Below are 22929 nucleotides of genomic sequence, written 5' to 3'. Positions count from 1 at the left end.
CCATAACAGTGCAATGGGTCAAGCTATAGAAATTCCCTGGTAAAAATAGAATTTATTTTTCCCATTTGTACTCTATTAATTAATTAACGCCCACTTAAAAAAACGTAATCACTCATTTGAATGGCTTATAAAATCCACACTATGTATCATTCCACAACGTAACCACTGATTTTTCAATAATCCTTTCATATAAAAAAGTAACTAGCTAAAAGATTTTGACTGCCGTCCCACCTCAATATGCATCTACGGCAGACAGTATTAAACATGTTTTAGTACTTGTACTATTATTAATCCACAGCCATGTCAAGCTAGCTAGTAAATTGTAAATATAACCACAAAATCAGATAATAGTCCTCACTTGCACAAAATCTGTGATTTCCATTTTGTCATGGATAATTTTGCAGGCATACCCTCTTCTTCCTCGTCATCTCTCTCACAAAACTCCCATCTCTCGATATTCAACATGATGCTCGTGACTTCCCAACCACACCATCATCATAATCAAGGTTTCCAAAGTCTTGATCATCATGACCAGAACAGTGGATACTTAGGTAAAGATGAAGAAAATCAAAATATAAACGGTGCCATGTCGATCGGTGAGGGAGGCAGTCTGGCGGTGGAGAAAAAGGGGGAGAAGAAGAGCAGAAGACCTAGATTTGCCTTTCAAACGAGAAGCCAAGTTGATATACTAGATGATGGATATAGATGGAGGAAATATGGTCAGAAGGCAGTCAAGAACAATAGATTTCCCAGGTTCTTAATTCATTTCTAATTTCTATCTAATTTTTTCTAATTTTTCATTTCCATTTTTAGTAGAGTCTGCGGATAGTTATCAGTGAATAATAATTATATATGCTTATAACTAGGAGTATTAATTACTTTGTTCTTATTGTTCAATTATTTTTAAGATGCGGTTCAAGTTTCAGTAAATTAAAGAAGTAGTAGGTAATTAACTGAAGCAACTATGTACATTATTAAGTTATAAATACATGTACTTGGTTTCATTTATTATTATCACGGTCAGCTCCATTAAAATCGTGAATATAGAAGCTGAAGGTTAGTTCATAGCTTGTTACTAGTCCTACTACTTAAATAAAACTCTGGATTTTATTGATAATAACTAGGTTTAGCCTTATATTTCGTCATCTCTAATTCCGTAGTCATTTATTTGTCAAAGTTATGGAGTACTAACATTTTGATAACTTTTAGAGTATTGGGGCTTGTATTATTTATACTAAAGTTAAATGATATTTCTTTTTATAGTACTAATATAATATATTAAGATCAAAATTTATCTCAAAGTAGTTTCTGCATTTGAAATATTGATATTTTATTTTTTGTGTGTGCAGAAGCTACTATAGATGCACGCATCAAGATTGCAACGTGAAGAAACAAGTGCAAAGGGTTTCCAAAGATGAAGGTGTTGTGGTGACAACATATGAAGGCGTCCATTCTCATCCAATCCAAAAATCAACCGACAATTTTGACCACATTCTTAGTCAAATGCAGATTTACACTTCTTTATAATCATAATTACATATTAGGAGTGTTAGTATATGTCAAGACTTAGATCGATCTATATGTGAATTTACTCGGATTATACTATTATTTGTTTTCAATCTCTACATCTTGTGTCTTACCTGTGGAAAACATTTCGTTGTACTCATAAAAGAATCGAGTTTTCTATTACTCGATTTACTGATTTTTTTTCTATTTTTCGACTCACTGAATTTATGGTATTGAGTTTTTACTGGTTGGTTAATTTTCAATCAAAGTATGAATTATCATGATTTTAAAATGTTGCAATAGTTTTACTAACGTGCCTGGCGTCGCCCAAGCGCAGCTGGATTGGTGTAAGAAGTAGTAATTTTTTTGTTGAAAATTCTCCAGGGTATCTTATGGGCTCTGCTGGGCCCATTTCCTAAAAGTATAAAAAGACGATCTAATCCAAAAAAAAATAGAGACTTATATTCATTTTGGATCGTTCTTTAAAAAAAAATTTAGAATCTTTCTATTTTTTGGACATGTACTCTACCGTCCACAAACTTTACTTTCACTATTTTTTTCCTCTCTTCTCTTGTTTACTCATTTTTCTTCGTCCTTCGTACTTTATCAATTATGTATTAAAACATTTGCTGTTTTAAATGTTTTTATTTTTGAATTTGGAGGGAGTATAATATAATGTGTATCCACTAACCGTGATCAACACCGTAAACCTCTGTCAAGTATACTTTCTTTGGATCACCAATTGGTAATTATGATTTCAAATAAAAAATGAAACTGTTATGTGTTTCAACATTAAAAAGCATGCATTAGATGTACATCGATTTATTTAATCATAAAATTAATGGAGAGTCCATAGAATAAGGTTTCAGCCGTTCTAATACTGAATAGGGTTTCGTTAACGAAGCTGCTCAATTTCACAATCCCAATCACCAGAAGCTCCAGGAGCATCACTTATTTTTCTGGATTCCGTTTTTCGTCCAAAATTTATAAATGTTCCGGTTTTTAATTTAATTTTCTGTAAAAATCGCAACTGCTTTTATGCCGAGTTCCGATGGCGCTTTCTCTCGGCAAGCTCTCGCTCATCGTTGGTGCAGGTCAATTGCTTCTTTCACCTCTCATTCTATCATGTCTCTTCTGATTTCTTATATATTTGTGTTTGACTGATAGTTTTTGGACTTTTTGATCAATTGCCACTGCTCTAGTTGTTGATTGATGTTTAGCGTTTGCTATATTCTGGATACTTTCCTGTTCCAACTTCGAGTTGGTTGATTTTGGAATATATTGTGACAAATAATGGTTGAATGAGCTGGTAGTTGTAATGGTTCCCCCTCCCCCCACTCTACCTTCACCACCTACTCGTTGCTGCTTTTATATTATTGTATATAGCTCGACATAATTTGTTGGCAGAACAGAACCGATACATACCTTTAAGTCATGTATTTGCTTAATTCTAGCTGTGAAATGTATTTTTGGAATTGGTTATGATTATTCATCACAAAATGTTTTACTGAGGAGACTCAACAACATTTGCAGGCCTTGTGGGATCGGTTCTCGCCAAAGAGGGCCGGATGCCTAATGTTTCTGATTTTTTCTCTGGTGCATTTAAGGTACTATTACTTTGGAAGTTTATATGGAATTCGACTGAGTGCGGATTATAAGACCTACTGAAACTTTCGGTTCTCTTGTTTTTATTGCTCTTGCATTAACTGGCAGATCGTTTTCAAGCAACTTAAACAAGATGGTCCTGCTGCTTCCCGAACCAAACCGCGAAATGATTCTTTGATGCAACAGGTTTGGAATTAATTTGGTCTTTGGTCTATTTAACTGTTCTTGTTCTTATCTCATGAGTCACATCTTCTTATAGTTAGACTACTATGTTTGTTCTTTGTTCACTTATCCTGGTCGGGCTTGGCTAATGAGTGTAAAAGAATATTGATATTAGAGAATTGCTGATCACTTCGATGGCGGAGAAAGGATCAAGTATCTATAGCATAGCCTAGAAAATTATGCAGCCCTTTCTCTATGATACAGAGTTACTAAGTTGAATAGATTCAAAATGGAGAGAAAAGAGAATGTTGTATTGTAGTTGCTATGGTATCATTTTATTACCTCAGGTCTTCTTTTGGTACATAGTTGACACTTGTCACTATGTTTTGTTCACTTTGACTTGCCATCTTTGTGGTCATATTACATCATTATTCCATGAATGCTTATGATAAAAGCTGTTGGCAGATGAACTGATTTGAGTTTTGACTCTCTCAGGTTAACAGCCTTCGAGAAGAGCTACAATTCTTGGCATCAAATAGATCTGTTACAATTGTTACTGGAGAACGATCAGGTCACAGTACATGCTAAAATGATAGCAAATCTATCCCATTTTGTTGTGAAATCTTCATGATTTATGTTATTTTGTACTCAATGGGTGCTGTATTTGAACGGTGTGATGTATCTCCTAGGGGTGAAATCCTCATATCTTTGTACTTTATATGTCACCAAGCACATCCTATTTACTGCCTTTGCTCTTCCTGCTGACATCTTTTTGAGTTATATGATATCACCTTTTTCTTTATGTAGCAGTTTGTTTGCATGCAGTAGAATCATCTTGGTAAAGCACAGTGCACTCTTCTACATAAAAGCTCATTGATTCCTTTATGAGATTCTTTCATGTGTGCATCTTTCATGAAATTGCCAATGCTCTAATTTTGCTGACTATATCTTCTCGTACTTTCTACAGCGTCTGGGAAATATGGAATAGTAATTATTGCTGTAGTTGTTGGATATGGCTACATTTGGTGGAAGGTAATTTCATATATATTCTTCTCTAATGTAACACTGATTTTAAAGGACTGTCTTTCATATATTTCTTGAACTTTTGCCTCTTTTTTTGTCAGCTTGCTTCTAGGTTAAATTTTTGTTTGTGCAATTGAAAAAATTCTGTACTCATAGGTACAACATAAGACCAGATCCCTTATTAAACTCACTGGCCATTGCACAGCAATATATTTTTATACAACTAAATGCAATTAAGCAAGCCAGCTTGTCATTATCTCGTAACAGAGAGAATCAATGTATCTTGATTCAGTTTTATTAGTTGCTAATTCAATTCTTTACACATGGTGGAACATCTGCCATGGCAATTTATTCTGTATTTGCAATAACTAGGTTTAAATATTGCTTTATCTTATAATCCTTGACAAGTTGCTTTCTTGGTAAACGTAGTAGTGTCATTCTTTTGATAGCATAACTTGAGATGTAATTTCCATTTAGAACATTTATTCACTTATGTGTATCTTGTGCAATGGAGTGCTTGTATATAAATATTTACATCTCTTAAAAACTGTTTACTCTGTTAGGATGGGAAATATGCATGGTTATACACAGACTGTTGTTTTTTTACTGACTATGCACTTTGTAACGTCATGTTGCATATGGAAACCTTAATGTACTTCATGGGGATTTCACCACCTCTACTTTCTTGGGTGATTGGCGCCACTTATAAATATTTATCCACTTTCAGGGTTGGAAGATTTCTGATATGATGTTTGCAACTAGGCGTGGCTTGAATGATGCATGTTCTTCTGTAGCTAAACAACTTGAGACTGTTTACTCTTCAGTTTCGGTAAGCTTTTAATCATCAGTTCTGTTTATAGTTGTGATAGCATGTCTGGAGTTACCTGTTCCAATGCTGACTGTTATTCTTTTCTTTCAAGAAGATCAATTCCATCATCTAAAGCTTTTATATATTCTAGTCATCTATAATATGTTAATTTCATAATGTTTCTTCACTATTTATTTGTTCTTGCAACATAATACTTAGTTTCTTTGGTTTTTGATGACCTGGATGTAGCAAGTACATATTTTTTACCTCTATAACTGAATAATTCATACTCCTTGTTAAAGTTCTTAGCAATTATTCACAAGCACGTGTATACTGATGATTACATATGTATTTGTTAACCTGTGCATAAATACTGAAGCTTTATGTACCTTATTTTTGTATTGCTCGGAAAGTATTGCATTTGAGTGATGGCGTTTGTGCTAATATTACGTTCCCTGCTGATAATTTGTTGCATATGATCCTTTGTCCTAGAGTGTCTTATCGGCTTTCTAAATTCTACTATCTTGTAGTCTTTCTATGTGCTTTACAAGGATATAAAAGTTAAGCAATTTATTGCCTGGAATGCATTGCAAATGCAATGGATCTGGAAAGTGCTATGTCATTGATGTGTAGTATCATTTCCGTGCCTGGATGAACTTTTCTTTAACTTTGCAGGTCACTAAAAAACATCTGTCCTCAAGAATTGACCGAGTAGATTGTAAAATTGATGAGGTTGGCGACCATACAACAGCAACGAAAGATGAGGTTAGGAAAAACGAGCAACTTTTTGGTGGCTTTGGTTTATTACTTGTTTCTCCTGAACCCTGTAAAGTTACCGACTGCAATTTGCACAGGTGTCTGAACTGCGAGGCAATGTGAAATCGATTGATTCAAAATTCCAAACTGTTCATCATGTAGTGCGGTCACTGGTAACTAATATCTACCCACTCATTACATCAATGTGTCTCTCTTTGAGTATTATTCTAATTTAGTGATGGTTATCTATGCTTGTTTGGTTGGTCAGAAACTAAAGGTTAAACCTTTCTTTTCACAGGAAACTAAGATTAGCAGGATAGAAGTGAGACAGGTACAGTTAACTATGACCTCCAGCATTCCGTCTCCTAGTTTTAGATAGGTATTGTTCTTGTTTGTAATGATAGTTAATTTTTTAACATCTATGCAGAATCAACTGAACTCTGGAGTGGAAAATTTGGTTGGCTATGCATGGAATCTTGAAAACAGCAAAAGCATGGAGCAAATTGAGGCAAGAATATTATATCCATCTTTTCTATCTACATATATTAATGTGTGTAATGTGTACTGTGCAGGGAGCATCTAGTTCCTCCAGGCCTGCCCTTGAACTGCCAAACGTATCTCCGTCAAGGGTAAATTATCAGTCATACTCATATGTAGTGTCAGTAGATACAATACTTAAGTGTGTACCAAGTTATGTAGCTTACTTCTTTGCCCTTCTCAGAGCGTTTCTTTGCCCATCAAGGCTTTAGGCCAGCCACCATCACCATCTACTGCTAATGGATCTCTTAAGAAACAGGCTGCATTTCTGCCTACTGCTTCAGGCCTCAAGGTGATGAATTTTCCTTTTTAACCTCTATACTTTTGTAGCCTTGCCATGCATCCTCTCATGTTGTCTTTTGCAGGAGCTATATGGAACATCAGATGATGTTGGAGTGTCGGACGTGAGTAGTGTTCCTCTGGGATCAAATGGGATTCGTGCTTCTGAGGATACAAATATAGACAACACATCTAGTGGTTTGTTCGGAAGATTTTCAGGGTTTTCATTGCTGTCAAGAAGCCGCAGTGCGGTGCCATCTGCCAAGTAGGGTATGTTGTAGATTGCAATAACAGAAACCATTTAGGATATGGAGTAGTAAAATAGTAGTAGTAGATTCGAGGAGGATTATCTCCTAGCATTCTCCTCCTATATACGGCAATGCAATGCCTATTATGTATTGATCACCCGAATTTTGTAGTGTATATCACAGAATTAGCTCTTTAAATACTTGGTCAAGTTCTGCTAAGTGATGGAACTATTTTTTAGAAACTAATGGGGGAAAGGTAAATAAATAAATAAATAAAAAACTCGAATTTTAATCATCTTTTACTGCTTTAATCCGCTGCCCTTACAAAATTATCTGCAATTGTTTGTTTCATTTGTTTGGTTTGAGTTGTAATATAATACAGTAAGTAGCCTGTTGAGAAAGGCGATTCAGATACTCATGTGAGGATATATATAAAGTTGAAAATTATTCTCTAGTACACAATATATTTATTGAAGGGAGTTATGAGTTTTAGTACACGTGAACGGTGTATATGAAGAAAATTGATGAAATAAGAACAAGTTCCTGTATAAAAAGTATGAGTCATCTCGAAAATATACTTTTCTGACGTATTGATTTTCAATAGTAAATACTAAGTGCTACATTAAATCTCAATGCTTGTTTTCCTAAACGATTAAATTTGTTAATAAAATAAAAAAATGTTACTAAATGTAGTACTATTAGTATATCAACACTTTAATATTGTAAAATATTACTCCCTCCATACTAAGTAAGAAGTGTATACTATTGAGGATATTGTATGAATTTTTAATAATAAAAAGTTAAATACAGTAGTGCCAGTGAAGAAAGTGTTTCATAATAGGCTAAATGAGGGTAATTGAATTTTTTTCTGTTTGTAAACAATGAGTATTATAAAGAGAAAGGTTAAAAAAAAATTACACGTTCTGTGGGATAATAATGGGTAAAAAGGGAAAGGTTTTAGTATTAAGCAGAAGTAACAAGAAATAGATCAAGGGCTTATAAAATGTCACTATTATGGACGCCAGAGAAAATAATTAGGAAATACTTATTTTCAACTTTCTGTACATTCCCATTTCATGAAAGTAATTTAGCTTGTCGATTAGTACAGATATAAATAGCAATACAAAAGGGAAAAATAGATCAAATATAGAGTTAGGCTGATGGAGATGAAAATATTTATTATATAATTATGACATAAAAATCAATCACAATCTTCAATTTTGGTTAAATTTAACAAATAGTACATCAAAAATCAAGAGGATTCTTTTGTTTTTTATGCTACTTATATTGAATTACTAAACAAATTACTGTTGTATATTTTACGTAAAAAAACTTCAAACTTTTTACTTGTGGTTTATCAATTATTTGACAGCAATATACGTACTAGTACTATTGAGTTAGGTGCGTTTTAACAGTATATATTTATCAAAAAACTAGCCAACATTATTAATTAGGGAGTGGATGTTAATACTTGCATGTGTTTATTGTTACATGAAGGTACAAACGTACTATTTGTCTTTGTCCATTTGAGGTTGAAAGAATAGTTTGGTTTTGATATTTTGTGTTAGCTACTGGCGCTAGTACGTTGCCGGTGGAAACAACTTGATGTAATTAGCTACGCCACCAGAAACTAATTAATAAAATTAGAGTGAACTACATAAATGGTACCTAACCTTTCACTTTTGCACGTAAATGGTATCTGATCTTTATTTTATATCGTTTTTGGTACTTATAAATCACATTTTTGGTACCTGGTGCAATTTTCTTCCCAAAATGCCCTTTAAACAAATATATTTTCCCATTTATGTCATAGAGGGTATTTTGGGCATACATAAAATTTGTACCAAAAGTGATATTATAATATCTTCTCTCATTCTCCTAATTTTTTATACTATTATTATTAATCAATATTAATATTATTATTTTGATGTTATAAATTAATAATTAATTCATTTTTAATATCATTCAAATATACTTAAATATAATTATAGTTATAATTATATTTAATTATTATTGTTATAATACTAAAAATTGATAGTAATTAATAAATAATTGTAGTATAATTATATAAATTATGAATTACATAATATTATGTAATAATTATAATTATTATTTTACATTAAATTAGTAACTAATCAATATAGATTATTATTGTTATAATACTAAAAATCGATAGTAATTAATAAATAATTGTAGTATAATTATATAAATTATGAATCACATAATATTATGTAATAATTATTATTATTATTTTACATTAAATTATTAACTAATCAATATAGCCTTAATAAAAATTTAACATTGTGAATTGTATTCATAATGATATAAAAAGTTGAATATTTTTAGTTATGTGTTTCAACCTTAAAATGAGTATAAAATAATTTAATATAAAATATTCAATTGATTTAGTTACTTTATATAATTAATTTAATTAGGTATTTTTGTTTTTTATTTATATTATGAATGCAATTAGATGTATGTATATAACACTAAAACGAAAGAAGAAAAAAGAAGGAAGAAGAAACATAAACTAAGGAGAAAAAAGATAAAAGAAAGGAAGATAAAATACTAAAAAGAAAGAAGAAAATGAAGAAAAAAGAGAGAAGAAGAAAAAGAGAAAGAAGAAAGGAAGAAAAAATAATCACATATTTGGTACTCCCTCCGTCCTATAAAAGTTGAGACAAAACTTTTAGGCACGGAGATTAAGAATTTATATTAAATAAATAGGAGAGATGAAAAAAGTAGGAAAAATAAGAGAGAGTAAAGTAAATGATGGAATAAAATAAGAGTGATTAGATGTTTTGTCTTTAGTTAAAAAAGGAAATGACTCAACTTTGTTGGGACGGACTAAAAAGGAATACGACTCAACTTTTATGGGACGGAGAGAGTACTATTTAATGGAAATTTCCAAAAATATCCTCCATGAAAAAAAATCACATATTTGGTACCTAGGGTTATTTTTGTCACTGGATACCAAAAACGATATAAAATAAAGATCAGGTACCATTTTTGTGCGAAAGTGAAAGATCAGGTATCATTTACGTAGTTCAGTCATAAAATTATAAATGAATCGATAATCCACGCTTCTGAAATTAAATTATAAAAAGATGATTCTGTACCTGACCCATTTTTTCATAGCCCTTGATTGTAAAAAATAAAAAATAAAAAGATGTAAACAAAAAAAGATTTGTAATATAATCATTACTATAAGTTAATTAGTAGGTAGGATGACACCATCACATGGTGTAAGATTCAAACTTGTAGCAAATTTATTTGAAAATCCATGGAATTATGTGGACCATAATTTACAGGCCATCACACGTTACTTCACAAATTTGTGTTCCTATTTCTGGAATTGAATTCAAAGATAACAATTTTCCACTTTTGAGAGTCGGTTATTTAACAAACCCATTTTTCGAATTTCAGTCACTCCAATAATTTAATTTCAATCATGACACTACATTATCAATTATTAACATTACTTACAAAAAATTTGTGTATGAATGATAATATTGATGCCAATATGATGAATATAAATAGGCCAACTTAAAAGAATTGGAAATAATTCGGGCATGTCCTAAACGAGTTATTGATTGGAAAACGATATAAAAAAGCTTTTTGATTGTATTGTTGGGAGAATAACTCATCTAGGACATACTCATGGCTTCATGCACATGAATAATGGAGTACAAAAAAAATTCAAGACGCCTGCAATTTATTTACACTTATGGGCACGACGTGCACAATGATTAGCCGAGAATGGCGCATTGCGTTAGTGAAGTGCGTCATTCTCATTTGTGCTTGGTTGCTTGTAAGCACTTTGTGCTTCTTCTCCTGCAACACGGTCAGTAGTGCTGCGTTGCTAATGCTCTTAGTTCCATACATTGATGCAAATATAGTTTAAATTATATTAAAATGATTATGTATACATTAGGCCCTATTACTATAATTGGCATCAAATAACTTCTTAATCTCTTTTTTAGTAAGAAGACCTAAATTGTTGTGAAATGCTCCTTTGGGAAGGCAATATCATGTCATAGTATTGGTAGGAAATATGGCAGCAAATGCTAGATGAAATTAGACAAGAGAGTAGAATAAGTTAGATAGACAAAATCCAATCATCAATTGATTTGTAGTACTACCACTTAGATTTTTTCACATTACATTAAAGAGAAAGGTTACACTCTGTTCCATTATTTGCCACTCATTTTATGTATGGTTTATCTCTCTCCTTTTTAACCAACTAACATGTTCATGGCATATAAACTCATTTTCTTAATCTAAAAATTTAGTAATTTAATCACTTCTTACAAGGCTACTACCCAAAAAAGGAATGTGTGTATTAGTCAAACTGGTAATTGATGCTCTAATATGCTAAGTTTGTCAGGAGAGCACACATCTCTAAAAGTAAAACACACTCTCATACAAATACAACCATTTCTGCATCTTTCCTTCTGGCATCTTTCTTGCTTTGTGGATATGTGCAAGACTTTTACTTTTAAATTTGGTCTTTCTTCATTTATATGTTGATGTAGTAGGGAAATTAAAATTTGGTTCTTGGTGATGAATCTGAATACAAGATTTTATTCTTCTCCAATAATTATGTCACATATTGAAGACTATTTTATTTTGTACTCATAATGCCTCTATCTCCAATCTACACCTGGCTCATTTATATTGATAGCTCTTTCCAACCCAACCCCACAGCCCACAGCCCTACTCTGCAGCTATAATAACTACTGCTATTCTTCTCAACTCTCTCTCCTACAAACACTATTGTGCAATGCTTTGTTCATTGTGTCATCTCTATTAATGGAGTCGCTGTCAGAGAATGAATGGATGGATGGAAAGACTTAGTCAACCTATACCATTTGCACTTGTCCGTAAGTCTTTGTTTATTATTTCTTCCCTTCCTTAAGTATTTCACTTTCTTGGCTTCCTATTTCAAGTCTTTGTTTGATTTCTGAGGTACAACAATCCCCACTCTCTCGCTTTGTCCCTTTACACTTTACGCACTCATTTCCTAGTTGTAAACCCTCATCAAGAATCCTTGAATCAACTAGTATAGATCATTCTTGCAGCAAATTACCATATGTGCTATAATTGAGTAAGTAGTACTATTGTTCGAGAGTAGAAAATAATTGTGGCTTTCTTTACAGAAAATGGTGTTGAGTTCTTTAGTTTTCTGCTTTTATAAAACAAGTTGTGAGCTGGGGTTCACTGTTCATGTGTGGCTTTCATAACTTGGCCAAGCAAGTTTTTTGTTTCTATTATCAGTTTATCACTCTCTCTCCAGATTCCTTGAGCTATAGTTGTTTGGTTGTGGTATGTGAGATATGTTACCATTTTAAAGATTCTGCTCTAAGAAAACAAACAGTTATGCCTTTTATGGATGCACAATTACAATTTAGTTAGGAATTCAAACATGCTAACCTTGTTTCTCTATTGTTTGAAATACTAGTACTACAATTATTTAGTTGGTGACCATTGTTATTGTTATGTTGATATTCATTTCACTATTCTCTATGGTATGGTAGTTATGTAACTTGCATTAGTATATGTAGCAGGAGAATAGAATGTTGGTTGAGGGGAGCAAAGGTGGTTTGAAGTAAGTGAATGTTTGTAACAGAGTGGTTTGAGTGGATTCGTGTCTTTTGTTTTGTGTTTTTGCTTGGGGGAGAAAAAAGGAGAAGTAGAGTGATTAAAGAAGAGTTTGAGATCAAGTTTGTTAGGAATGGAGTCACCCTCAAAAAGGGCCAAGGCCCCTGCAATTGTTGCTCATTGCTTGGTGGACGGATGCAGCGCTGATTTAAGCGCGTGCAGAGACTATCACAGGCGGCATAAGGTCTGTGAAGCTCACTCGAAGACCCCAAAGGTGACGATTGGGGGTCGAGAGCAGCGCTTTTGCCAGCAGTGCAGCAGGTAAATCAACCATTCATTCATGCATATAATATTTGTGATTAGTGTAGATATGTTAATTGGAGGGATATGATATGATATGGTTGACATGCTGTTGTTGAATAGGTTCCACTCCCTGGTGGAGTTTGACGAGGGAAAACGCAGCTGCAGGAAGCGGCTTGATGGGCACAACAGGAGGCGGAGGAAGGCCCAAACACGCAGCTCTACTCGAATGGAGGAAAGGCTCGTGTCATTCAGCAGCGAGCCACAGATAGTATCTGGTATGATGGGATACCCTTGGTCTGGGGTGGTAGTGAACGACGGGAATGAAATAGGAGGCGTGTTGCAGCAGCAGCAGGTCAGCTACTTGGACACAGCAGCAGGTCATCAACTGGGAAGCAGCAGCTTTGTATCACCAAATGTGATGATGGAGTGTGATGGTGCTCTCTCTCTTCTGTCATCACCCCCTCCCGCCATCGACTATCATCAAACCACCTTGCATTTTCCTCACCACAATGTTGGATCATCCCATCAAACTCTCTCTTTCATGTGGGACTAGCTGCAGCTCTGCTCTGCCTCCTTCATCATCAATGCTTCTCTCTCTGTCAATTATCATGTGTGTTCATTAACTTTTAAGCTTCAACCTCTCTACAATAGAGATTAGAGAATGAGAATAACTGTAACTGAACTGGATTAATGATAATATGACTCTGCACTCATTCTTGCCTGCAACTAAATCACTCATTTTTGTACACAATTTTTTTGCCTACATTACTTTTGTTTATAATTAGTGGTAATCATATATTTGCTGGATTCTGTTTCCCAATATATGGCTGGCATATCCCACTCCTTTGAAAGGAAGTACTAGTAAATAAAATTTTTCCTAAATGTGTATACCCAGATTGGTTTTAGATCTACACATAATTAGTATCATTACATTACGGAATTACCAATGTGTTCACTACTATATATCCTCATGTCATGTGCAAAGATATCATCTTTTTGCGAGGCGTAGTTTTTGGGCCCATGGACCTAAGGTGATTGACCCAATTTCAAAGCCCATATGTATACTGATATGTTAACTTTCGAAACCATGTCGCGTAGCATATCATTTTCAAGGCTTCAATAGTGGTATTAATTTCTACAGCTGTTTCATGTAATCCATTGAAATAGTTCATATTTGACATGCTTAAACGTGGTTTATAGCTGGACATGCAATACATCACTATATGTGTCTTTAATATTTGCTGCACGAATATTTAAAAATTAATTTGGTTACATGATTGAACAGTAGTCGATAAGGGTATTTTTGTCTGTTTACCTAAAAGAGTGGTTTTGATTTTGTCGCAAAAAAAACCTCCCCACTTATCTCTAAACGGAAATTTATAATTCGCCTATTTAAGAAATTCTTTAAATGTCAATCCAGTTTGTTCAAATTGAAAAAACAAAAAGAATACTAAAAAATAAAGGTTTCAGCTTTGGAGCGTGGGCATAATACTTTAGACAAGAGGGTTAATCCTGGTCTATTTCAAAACCCCACTCATCCCTTTTATTAAATCTCGAATTGTCACTTCTCCGGGCAATCGAAATGACGAAAATACCCATGAACGTGTTGTTGAAATCTCAGGTAGCTCTCCCACCAGCTCACTTGAGCAACATTCTCACGTTTTACCGATGTTTCATGTTTTTTAAAGGGACCATCTTTTGTCTCTCTTTAAACACCACCTAATCTATATTCGCCTTCATAATACACATATTTTTTCCTCTATTATTTTAATTGCACGTTTTCCTGGATTACTAAACTCAAACATGTGATACAACATAACCTATTTATTCTATTGTAACATACGACATAATAAGAAATTGTACACACGTTTAGATATTTATATATATGGTCCCGGAATTCGGAAGAATTATAATATGTTGGTAATGCATTTATTATTTTTAATAATTTAGATGGTTTAGTTTTATATTTTGATAACTCTTGAGTCTTTTTTGTATTGCCCTTAGATTTTAAAAGAGAACCATATTGCATTTTAGCCTTTTTGTGAATTACATCATGCATCTTAATTATAAGTAGGTAATTGAGGATTAATTCGAGCTCATTTGTTCCTAGAAATTTAATTTTTGAATATTGAATCACACTCTTTATACGTTTAGTTGCATTCCCATTTTCAAAAGTTGATTATGCAATGAACCATGCTTAATATTTAATGTATAAATAAAAACACTAAGAAAAGTGAAATAGCATAGAATCAAATGTGTTTTTTCTTTGTTGGGGGAAATTACAAGACCTACTTTCTATATATAGTTGGGCTGAACCAAACAATAGAAAATGCTGCCTATGAATTCAGGAAAACCCATTAACCATACATCTATGTTACTTAGTTACAAACGTACCAGCCGAGCCCTTAGTGGAGGCATATTCAACATTTCTCAAGCACTATCTTATCTACAAATTCGCAGCCCAAATTTAAATATGACGAAGAAGCAATTTTGATGGAGACTTATGCACTATGCGTGCAACTGTGCAAGCAATCCAAGCAATTTTGATCCACTCTTAATTTAGTACTACTACTATTACATTTTGCCTTGTATTGAGAATTGGTTGATTATATATAAAAACCAAGCTTTATTTCTTAAATGCATATATACGATGTGGGTTCACAGGCTACAACTTGGTGACAACACAAGTTGAATTTGTACGACATATATACTTTAGGCAAAAATTGACAAAAGATGTATCCTAATTTTGCAATTGATCAGGCCGACAATAAGAATTTCTTTGTACACTCAACATTTTCTATCACAATCCCTCTAGATATACAAAATGACGTAAATATATGTATCAATTAGCATTACATATACTGATATAAATATTAACATTTAAAGAATGGATTAATGAAGCGTTGCTCTCAGTACGTAATTAATTATAGTAGGAGTATTTTAATTCACGGGACTATTTACTTTCTACCTCAACAGATAAAACGCTTTAATTAATAGAATAAAAATATTCCAAGAAAAAAGAAAGAAAAGTAGTGGGTGTAGGAGGGAAAGTGAAATTAAGGAAAAGGTAATTAAATGAAAGGGAGAGAGTGAGTGACATATAGTTGAGGAAATTAAAGAGAGTGGCTTCAGCTCTATAATTGAGTATATGGGTGGGCCAAGCTATTGCTATTGGATGTGATTTACTTTAAACTCATCTTCCCTAATATGGAATACTATTCACGTGTCAAAGAGGGCTGACAATGAAAATGTCTGCCCATTTAAGGTTATAAATCAGACATAATATTGTACCCCACATCATTCACCCATCACTCACCAGTCACCACCACTACTATATTTTTAATTTTATCTAACATTTATATAATACTTAATCTCTTATACGGAGTATAATAAAAATTAATAGTAGTACTAAATATTGAACAATGATACAGATAGAGAAAATCAATGAAACTCTTAATTCAAACTCAAATGTCACAACTTGTATATGGTTCAAAATGTTGACAAGTGGGTCAGATGGATTAAAGGCATGATCAAAGCACACAAAACACACATCGAACGACCAATATTCAACAACCGGGTCTATGAGATGGGAGAGAGTGAGTGAATTTTGAGTGGAGGCGTCTTCCGATAGGAATGAATGAGACGAGAGAAGAAAATTCAAGGCTCGAGCAGTGTTGCACCTCCACCCTCCGGTGACTTTAGCGGTGATTCATGACACGGACACATGTGTCATGTATAATATGTTGTTGTAAGCCTATAGCAAACACATATACTATTAACCTACAAAAATCCAAGGTACGTTGAGGAATGATCGAAAAACTAGAAAAAACTTATATTAGTATATTTTTAGGAGTTTTAATTATGTAATCGTTTTTTTTATAATTTTAATTATGTACTGTATGTTTTATTAAAATATGTAATATTATACTCTTTTATAATTTTAAAAATGAATGAATTTCTTATTTTTAATTAAAAAATATATTTAATTTAAATTAATAGTATATTGATAAATATAAAAATAAAAAATGAAACTCATGAATTGGCCGTTGTCGTGGCCCGTGGGGATTAAAAATGTGCACTAAAGTAAAAGTTAATAAGATAATTGACCATCAGTGGCGTAGCCAGCATATAACAAGGGGTACAATTGTACCCCCAAAATATTTGTCCTTGAAATTAAATATAGATACAATAACGTAATAGCTTCAGTGATCTTGTGGTTAAAAGTGGCGTTTATGCAGTTAGAGACCAGTGTTTGAACACTGGTTGTGAACTATTAGTATTTTATGTTTTACATTAGAGCATCTATAAGCATGGTAGTAATTTTTTTTTGAAATTAATGTAATTATATTTTGAACCTCCAATTTTAAAATTCTGGATCCGCCACCGTTGACCATGGTCAAGGGATTTATGATGGTGGATGACTTCAATAACTCTTCTTGCCTCAAAGCTTGAGCCATACAATTACAATTTTGACACTAATAAATAAGGAAATAAGTGAAGAGGGGGAAAAAAGAATTTACATAATTTTTAATATTAGTACGATGACTGAACGTTGGCCTTATTTTTAATATTGGTATGATGACTGAACGTTGGGCAAGGCCATGAAGGCACGAGGCATGAAGCCATGAAGTACTCCCTCCGTCCCGGCTAAGATGACACATTCCTTAGCCGGCACGGGATTTTAGGAGTTATTGGTTAAAGTGTTTAATTGGAGAGAGAAAATGTGAGTGTAAGTATTAAAGTAGATAGATAAAGAAATATGAATATTTTAATAGGAGTGAAAAAAGGTGGTTGAGTGTATTAATTGGAGAAATAAAGTTTCCAAAAAATGAAATGTGTCATCTTAGTTGGGACAAATTAAAAAGGAAAACGTGTCATCTTAAGCGGGACTATGAAGCATGAACAACTTCAAATTACTCTTCGCCATCGTTTTCTATCTTAAAAGTACAACAAATTTCAGAATACTATCTAAATATTCTTGCCTAACATTATTAATGCCAACTCCATTTCCACGCCAACTAACAAATGTACATCTTCTTAATACATTTGCAGATGTAATAAATATACATTTTAATGTTACTTAATTTCACAAGTATACTATTCTTCGAAATATTCGAACCACTACTTTTAAAAGGTGCGAAATAATATTAATACCAAATTACCAATAGTGAATGTATGATGATGAAATCGAAAATTGTGAGTTTAAGTCTTCTACATACACTATATATGTGGATTCCAGGTAACACTTCTATAATCTATATAGCGAGAATTTGTTCAGTTATATGATTATCTTCATTTTATATTTAAAAGAAGCTACGTGATTACGAAATATTCTTTCGATATTATACTCTCTGCTAATTATCTCAATAACAAGAGTGATTTGTATTTTTCTTTGGAATGTGCATATAAAAGTAACTCGCATTCCTCTTAAATCAGTCGGTACTATAAGTGGCCTATTTTTAAGTAGAGAACAAATTTTACACATAAAAATTTAAAACAGACTCTATGGAGTATTTTACACGTAATAAAACATAATTTTCTAAATCTGTATACCAAAATAATACGAATATATATATAACATGATTATCTTAAGTAGGCCTTGGCTTGGGTGATGAAAAAAGTATTTTGAAGGTATATATAAACAGGTGTGTGATCAAATACTAACTATAAATATTTGATGAGTTTTTATACTAGAAGATATGTATAACAAAGCCGGTGTTAAATACGATATGTATAGTTTGAATTTGTCATTTGTACTACCACTACTTACATTTGTAGATCTAGAAATAACTTAGAAAGCTTACATGGTGAAGATAGCCGCGCCGTAGCTGGAGAGACATAAAAATAGACAAGTTCGTCCACTTTGAGTAACAACTGAGCGCTTTCGTTAACCTTAGCCACCAACCAACAGAAAGCTTTGCATTTTCTAATGATGCCGTCGTAGGTAATATTAAGGGAGTTTTGTCTCTTAAAGTGAAAATTCATTATATTTTATTGAAACTAAGTTGGTGGCTAACTATCATTCCATCCGCCACACAATAGGAGTCTTATTTGATTTAAGCACGAGTTTTAACAAATATAAAGAAAAGTGAATTGAATAAGTTAGTAGAATGTGGTTCTTAGAGCATCCCAACGCAGATGGGCCGGGCCGCAACTCGCGAGTCCCAGCCCGGGGGTAGCGTTTGCGTCCCTGGGCCGCACCAGCGGTCCGTCCCAGCCCGGCGTTAGCGGTGCCCGTGCCGCAACCCGTGCATCCCGGCCCGACGTTAATTGTGTGCGGGCCGGGCCGCAAGTCCCCTCGATTTTTCTTTTTCTTTTTTTCTAAAAAATTTTGTTTGCCTATTTATATACTTGTTTTGCTCCATTCTAATCTTCTTCCACACAAACTCAATTTCAATCCTCTTGTATTCCAACATTTCTAGGATTTGTAATTTTCTTTTTCTCAATTAAACAATGAATTTTTTCGGTTTTAATTGTTCAACGTATTCTATTTTACGAGTAAAATAGGTTGGAGTTGTGAATAGTGCAAAATAATAGTTGTGGCCCGAGTTGGGGCCTGCGGGGTTAAAGGAGTTGTGGCCTGGGACTCAAATTTAGGTGAATGATGACGTGGAGGGGACTTGAGGCCTGGATTTGGGATGAGGTTGGGGATGCCCTTAAGTTTTAGAGCATCCTCATCCATGCTCTTGCCAAAGAACATGGATATGGGCCCGGACCCACTTTTATTAAATTTTTATTCCCTGCTCTTCCCCAAGAGCACAACACCCACATCCATGTTCTTCTGCAAGGACATGCTCAAGGGTCTCACCATTCCATTATTTAATTTTAATACTTCAATTACTAAAAACATTTCTACAATATAAAAATACATTAAAAATAATCGAACTACTATTACAAATTTAAAAAATATAAAAATTACATAATTAAAAATCCTAAAAAATAAAAATTACATAATTAAAATCCTAAAAAATAAAAATTACATAATTAAAATTCAAAAAATGAAAAATACATAATTAAAATCCTACAAATTAAAAATTACATAATTAAAGGTTAAAAAATACCTCCATGGAAGACTAGTTCTTCGGCCCTATCCCCAATGTTTGTCGGAGACCTCTTATCATTACCCGATGATCTTCAAGTTGCTCGGGAGACATGTAAGACGTCTCAGCCATATAGAATTGAGCCAAGAGGGACTAGAAATATTAGACGTCGGAGAGTTAAAAATAGATGTACTCCAGAAATGGAAAAAGATTTAGAATACAAATTAGAATTGAGATAATTGATTTAGAAATGAAAAAAAATTTAGAATCCATAAATTCTCTAAATCTAGAATAAAAAATTAAGAAAGGTAAATGTTTAAATGATATCCTCTCCGTCCATAAAATATAGTCTTATTTATGGTCCATAAAAAATAGTTTTATTTATGGACGATGCGAATTTTAATAAAAAATTAATAAAGTAAGAGAGAATGAGAAAAAGTAGGCAAATTGACTAGGAAAGATTCGAACCCACGTCTATATCATCAATAGAGAGCTTCCTACCACTGCGCCACTTGCTAGAATTTGTTTTGGAGGTATGTATCCATTTGTACTCATTGGGATCTGCCACTATATCTCATTACCAGAGACTAATTTATGTCACACATAATCCGAGTTGATCATAAACACCATCACTTGGTTGTCACTTTCAATTTCAATACTCCGTATCTTGTTGTCTCAAGCAAGTTGCAAACCATTATATATGACCCAAAACTCAATCACAAGAACGGCATCACGGCCCCATCCCATGTGGCTCGTCGTGGGTTGGGCGTGACTCCCATTCCCCACTCTCCTCCAGTGGGCATCTTTGATATCCGTTTTTTTTTTTTAGAAAATTTTTTAAAAATCCAAATTTTTTTTAGGATTTTAATTATGTAATTTTATAATTTTAGGATTTAAATTGCGTAATTTTAGTTTTTTAGGAGTTCGTAATGTCATTTTCGGGTTTTTCATTGAAGTTTTATTATTAATGAAATATTTTTATTAATAGTAGTTTTTTAAATTGATTAATAGAATAAATGAGACTTATGAATAGTGATAGAAGGAATGGATTGTTGTAGGTGTTGTGCCTTAGTTAAGAGCATGAAATAAAATATAGATAAAAGTTGGGATGAGACCCATGAATAGTGTGAGCAAGTTCTTGGGGACGAGCAATATTGATTTACCCTTTTTCCATTTTAAATAAGTGGACTCTACCATGCAACTAAATCATTACACTCACATTCTATTACTCCATAGAATCAATGTATAAAAGTAGGGTCTATATTCCACTAACTCATTTCACCATTTTTCTTCACACAGTCAACAATTTCTTAACACCTATGCCGAGTCAAAATGGACTATAAATGGTGGACGGAGGGAATATAATATTAAAGACGCTAATTTATACTCCCTTCGTATTTCCTTTTTTGTCCGTCTCATAGAAATAGTCTATATCCATTTATGGAAACCCTTTTCTCCTTTTTTTCTTTATCATTTATGGGCCCCACAATCCACTATACAATTTCAGCTACTTTTTCTACTTTTCTCTTATTTTACCAATTATACATTAAAACTAGTGCCGATCACAAATGACCTATTTCTATTGAACGGAGGAAGTATTTCTAACTATACAACCAACACTTTAAAAAGCGTTCCACTCTTGGTGTTCCAACTAAAATTAAGGGACGCATATGAAACTGTCCTAAAATAAAAGATCAAGATAATTTGTTTACGATTTAACAACGCTTTCGTTTTCATCCTGAATTCTGGTTAGTTTTCAAAATTTTCAATACAAGTAATTGCGTCTCTATTTTTGTGTTCTTAAAAGATAGTAATTTTTTGTAGTTATAAGACATAATGTGTCCTGCGATAAAGATTGCGATTGTTTTTTACGATTCGGCCCATATTTTTTGCCTAATTAATTAAATCAACGTCCTACATCAACAAAATTTAATTTGTAGTAAATATAACTCCCTCCCTCCATTTGGCTTTAGGAGCCCTGATCGAGTTTGACACAAGTTTTAAGAATTAGAAAAAAAAGTGGGTGGAAAATAATGGAATGTGTACCCATTTTTATATACATTTTATAATTGAGTGAACTACAAAAATGGTCCTCGGACTATGAGTTTATCTCGCCCATAGTCCCTGGACTTTAAAAATATCGCCAGACATCTCTGGACTAAGGATTTATCTCGAAAATGATCATTTTTCACTGTTTTCGGTCGAAAATGCCCTTTTGGGGGGTTTTGAGGGGTTTGAGCAATTTGGCCTTTTTACAAAAAACATTTTAAATCTTATATTATTTCAGTTATGTATTAAATCTGATATTATTTCAAAATTATCATTCTTCTTCCCTTTTGTCATCCTTCACTTTGTTTCTTTATTTCAATATTAGATTTAATTTTATAAAATTAAATTTAAAATTTTGATTTTTAAATATCAATAATTTTTTAAAATTAAAACTATTAATTCATGGACACTATAAATTTTGATTAAAACTATTAATTTTTGTCATTTAATATAATATTTAGCTGAATTGAAAAAGTACAGAAAAATAATATTAATCATGATGGAAAAATAAGAGCTATTCTATTTAGCATTCGTTCGGTTGTTATAATTGCTAGTGGTTGAATATTATGAAGTTGACCAAAAATTTGATCCTACTAAAAATTTTATATAGGAGTATTTTTGTTGAAATTTTCTATTAAATTTTGATTGTTTTCAAATTAATAAACGAAAATTATATTAGTCTTACATTAGATGCATATTTATTTCAGAATAAATCGTGTTATATGATCTATTTATGATTAGCTATTAATATTGATTAAAACTAAGGCGTCGTCAAAACTTATTGATTAAATATTAGACACTATCAAATATTGATTATGAATATTAGTTTTTGTTATTTAAGAATTTTTATAATTAAAAAAATTTATTGATATTTAAAAATTAAAATTTAAAATTTAATTTTATAAAATTAAATCTAATATTAAAATAAAGAAACAAAGTGAAGGATGACAAAAGTGAAGAAGAATAATAATTTTGAAATAATATCAGATTTAGTACGTAATTGAAACAATAT

The 22929-nt window shown here is 32.7% G+C and overlaps 3 protein-coding genes across 9 annotated transcripts; all 3 read left to right on the top strand.

The window, feature by feature from the left end:
* The first annotated feature begins 316 nt into the window (after positions 1-316).
* On the top strand, positions 317-1713 carry LOC125206353 (putative WRKY transcription factor 75). Its single transcript, XM_089060967.1, has 2 exons — positions 317-753; positions 1350-1713. The coding sequence occupies exons 1-2, from the start codon at positions 389-391 to the stop codon at positions 1525-1527; spliced, it is 543 nt and encodes a 180-aa protein (XP_088917093.1). The 5' UTR covers positions 317-388; the 3' UTR covers positions 1528-1713.
* A 629-nt stretch (positions 1714-2342) lies between these two features.
* On the top strand, positions 2343-7122 carry LOC125203218 (uncharacterized). The gene is made up of 13 exons (XM_048101528.2): positions 2343-2600; positions 3040-3113; positions 3220-3297; positions 3769-3844; positions 4241-4305; positions 5024-5125; positions 5780-5869; positions 5959-6033; positions 6159-6191; positions 6288-6368; positions 6433-6489; positions 6582-6689; positions 6763-7122. Exons 1-13 carry the CDS (start codon positions 2558-2560, stop codon positions 6943-6945), a joined length of 1065 nt encoding a protein of 354 aa, XP_047957485.2. The 5' UTR covers positions 2343-2557; the 3' UTR covers positions 6946-7122.
* A 4201-nt stretch (positions 7123-11323) lies between these two features.
* On the top strand, positions 11324-13559 carry LOC125204738 (squamosa promoter-binding-like protein 11). Of its 7 annotated transcripts, none has more exons than XM_048103451.2 (3): positions 11324-11807; positions 12492-12846; positions 12949-13559. In XM_048103451.2, the coding sequence occupies exons 2-3, from the start codon at positions 12659-12661 to the stop codon at positions 13379-13381; spliced, it is 621 nt and encodes a 206-aa protein (XP_047959408.1). In that variant the 5' UTR covers positions 11324-11807; positions 12492-12658; the 3' UTR covers positions 13382-13559. The 7 variants fall into 7 exon arrangements, with proteins under 7 accessions (XP_047959408.1, XP_047959410.1, XP_047959409.1 ...); XM_048103453.2 differs by having other exon boundaries at positions 12489-12846; XM_048103452.2 differs by having other exon boundaries at positions 12480-12846.
* The last annotated feature ends 9370 nt before the right edge of the window (positions 13560-22929 follow it).

The sequence above is a fragment of the Salvia hispanica genome, chromosome 6 (assembly GCF_029641045.1).
Source record: "Salvia hispanica isolate PSC_SH4W2 chromosome 6, Shi_PSC_v1, whole genome shotgun sequence".
In the NCBI taxonomy this organism is placed as follows: Eukaryota; Viridiplantae; Streptophyta; class Magnoliopsida; order Lamiales; family Lamiaceae; genus Salvia; species Salvia hispanica.
The sequence above is the reverse complement of the archived record's forward strand: the minus strand, read 5'-3'. Positions and strand labels throughout refer to the sequence as shown.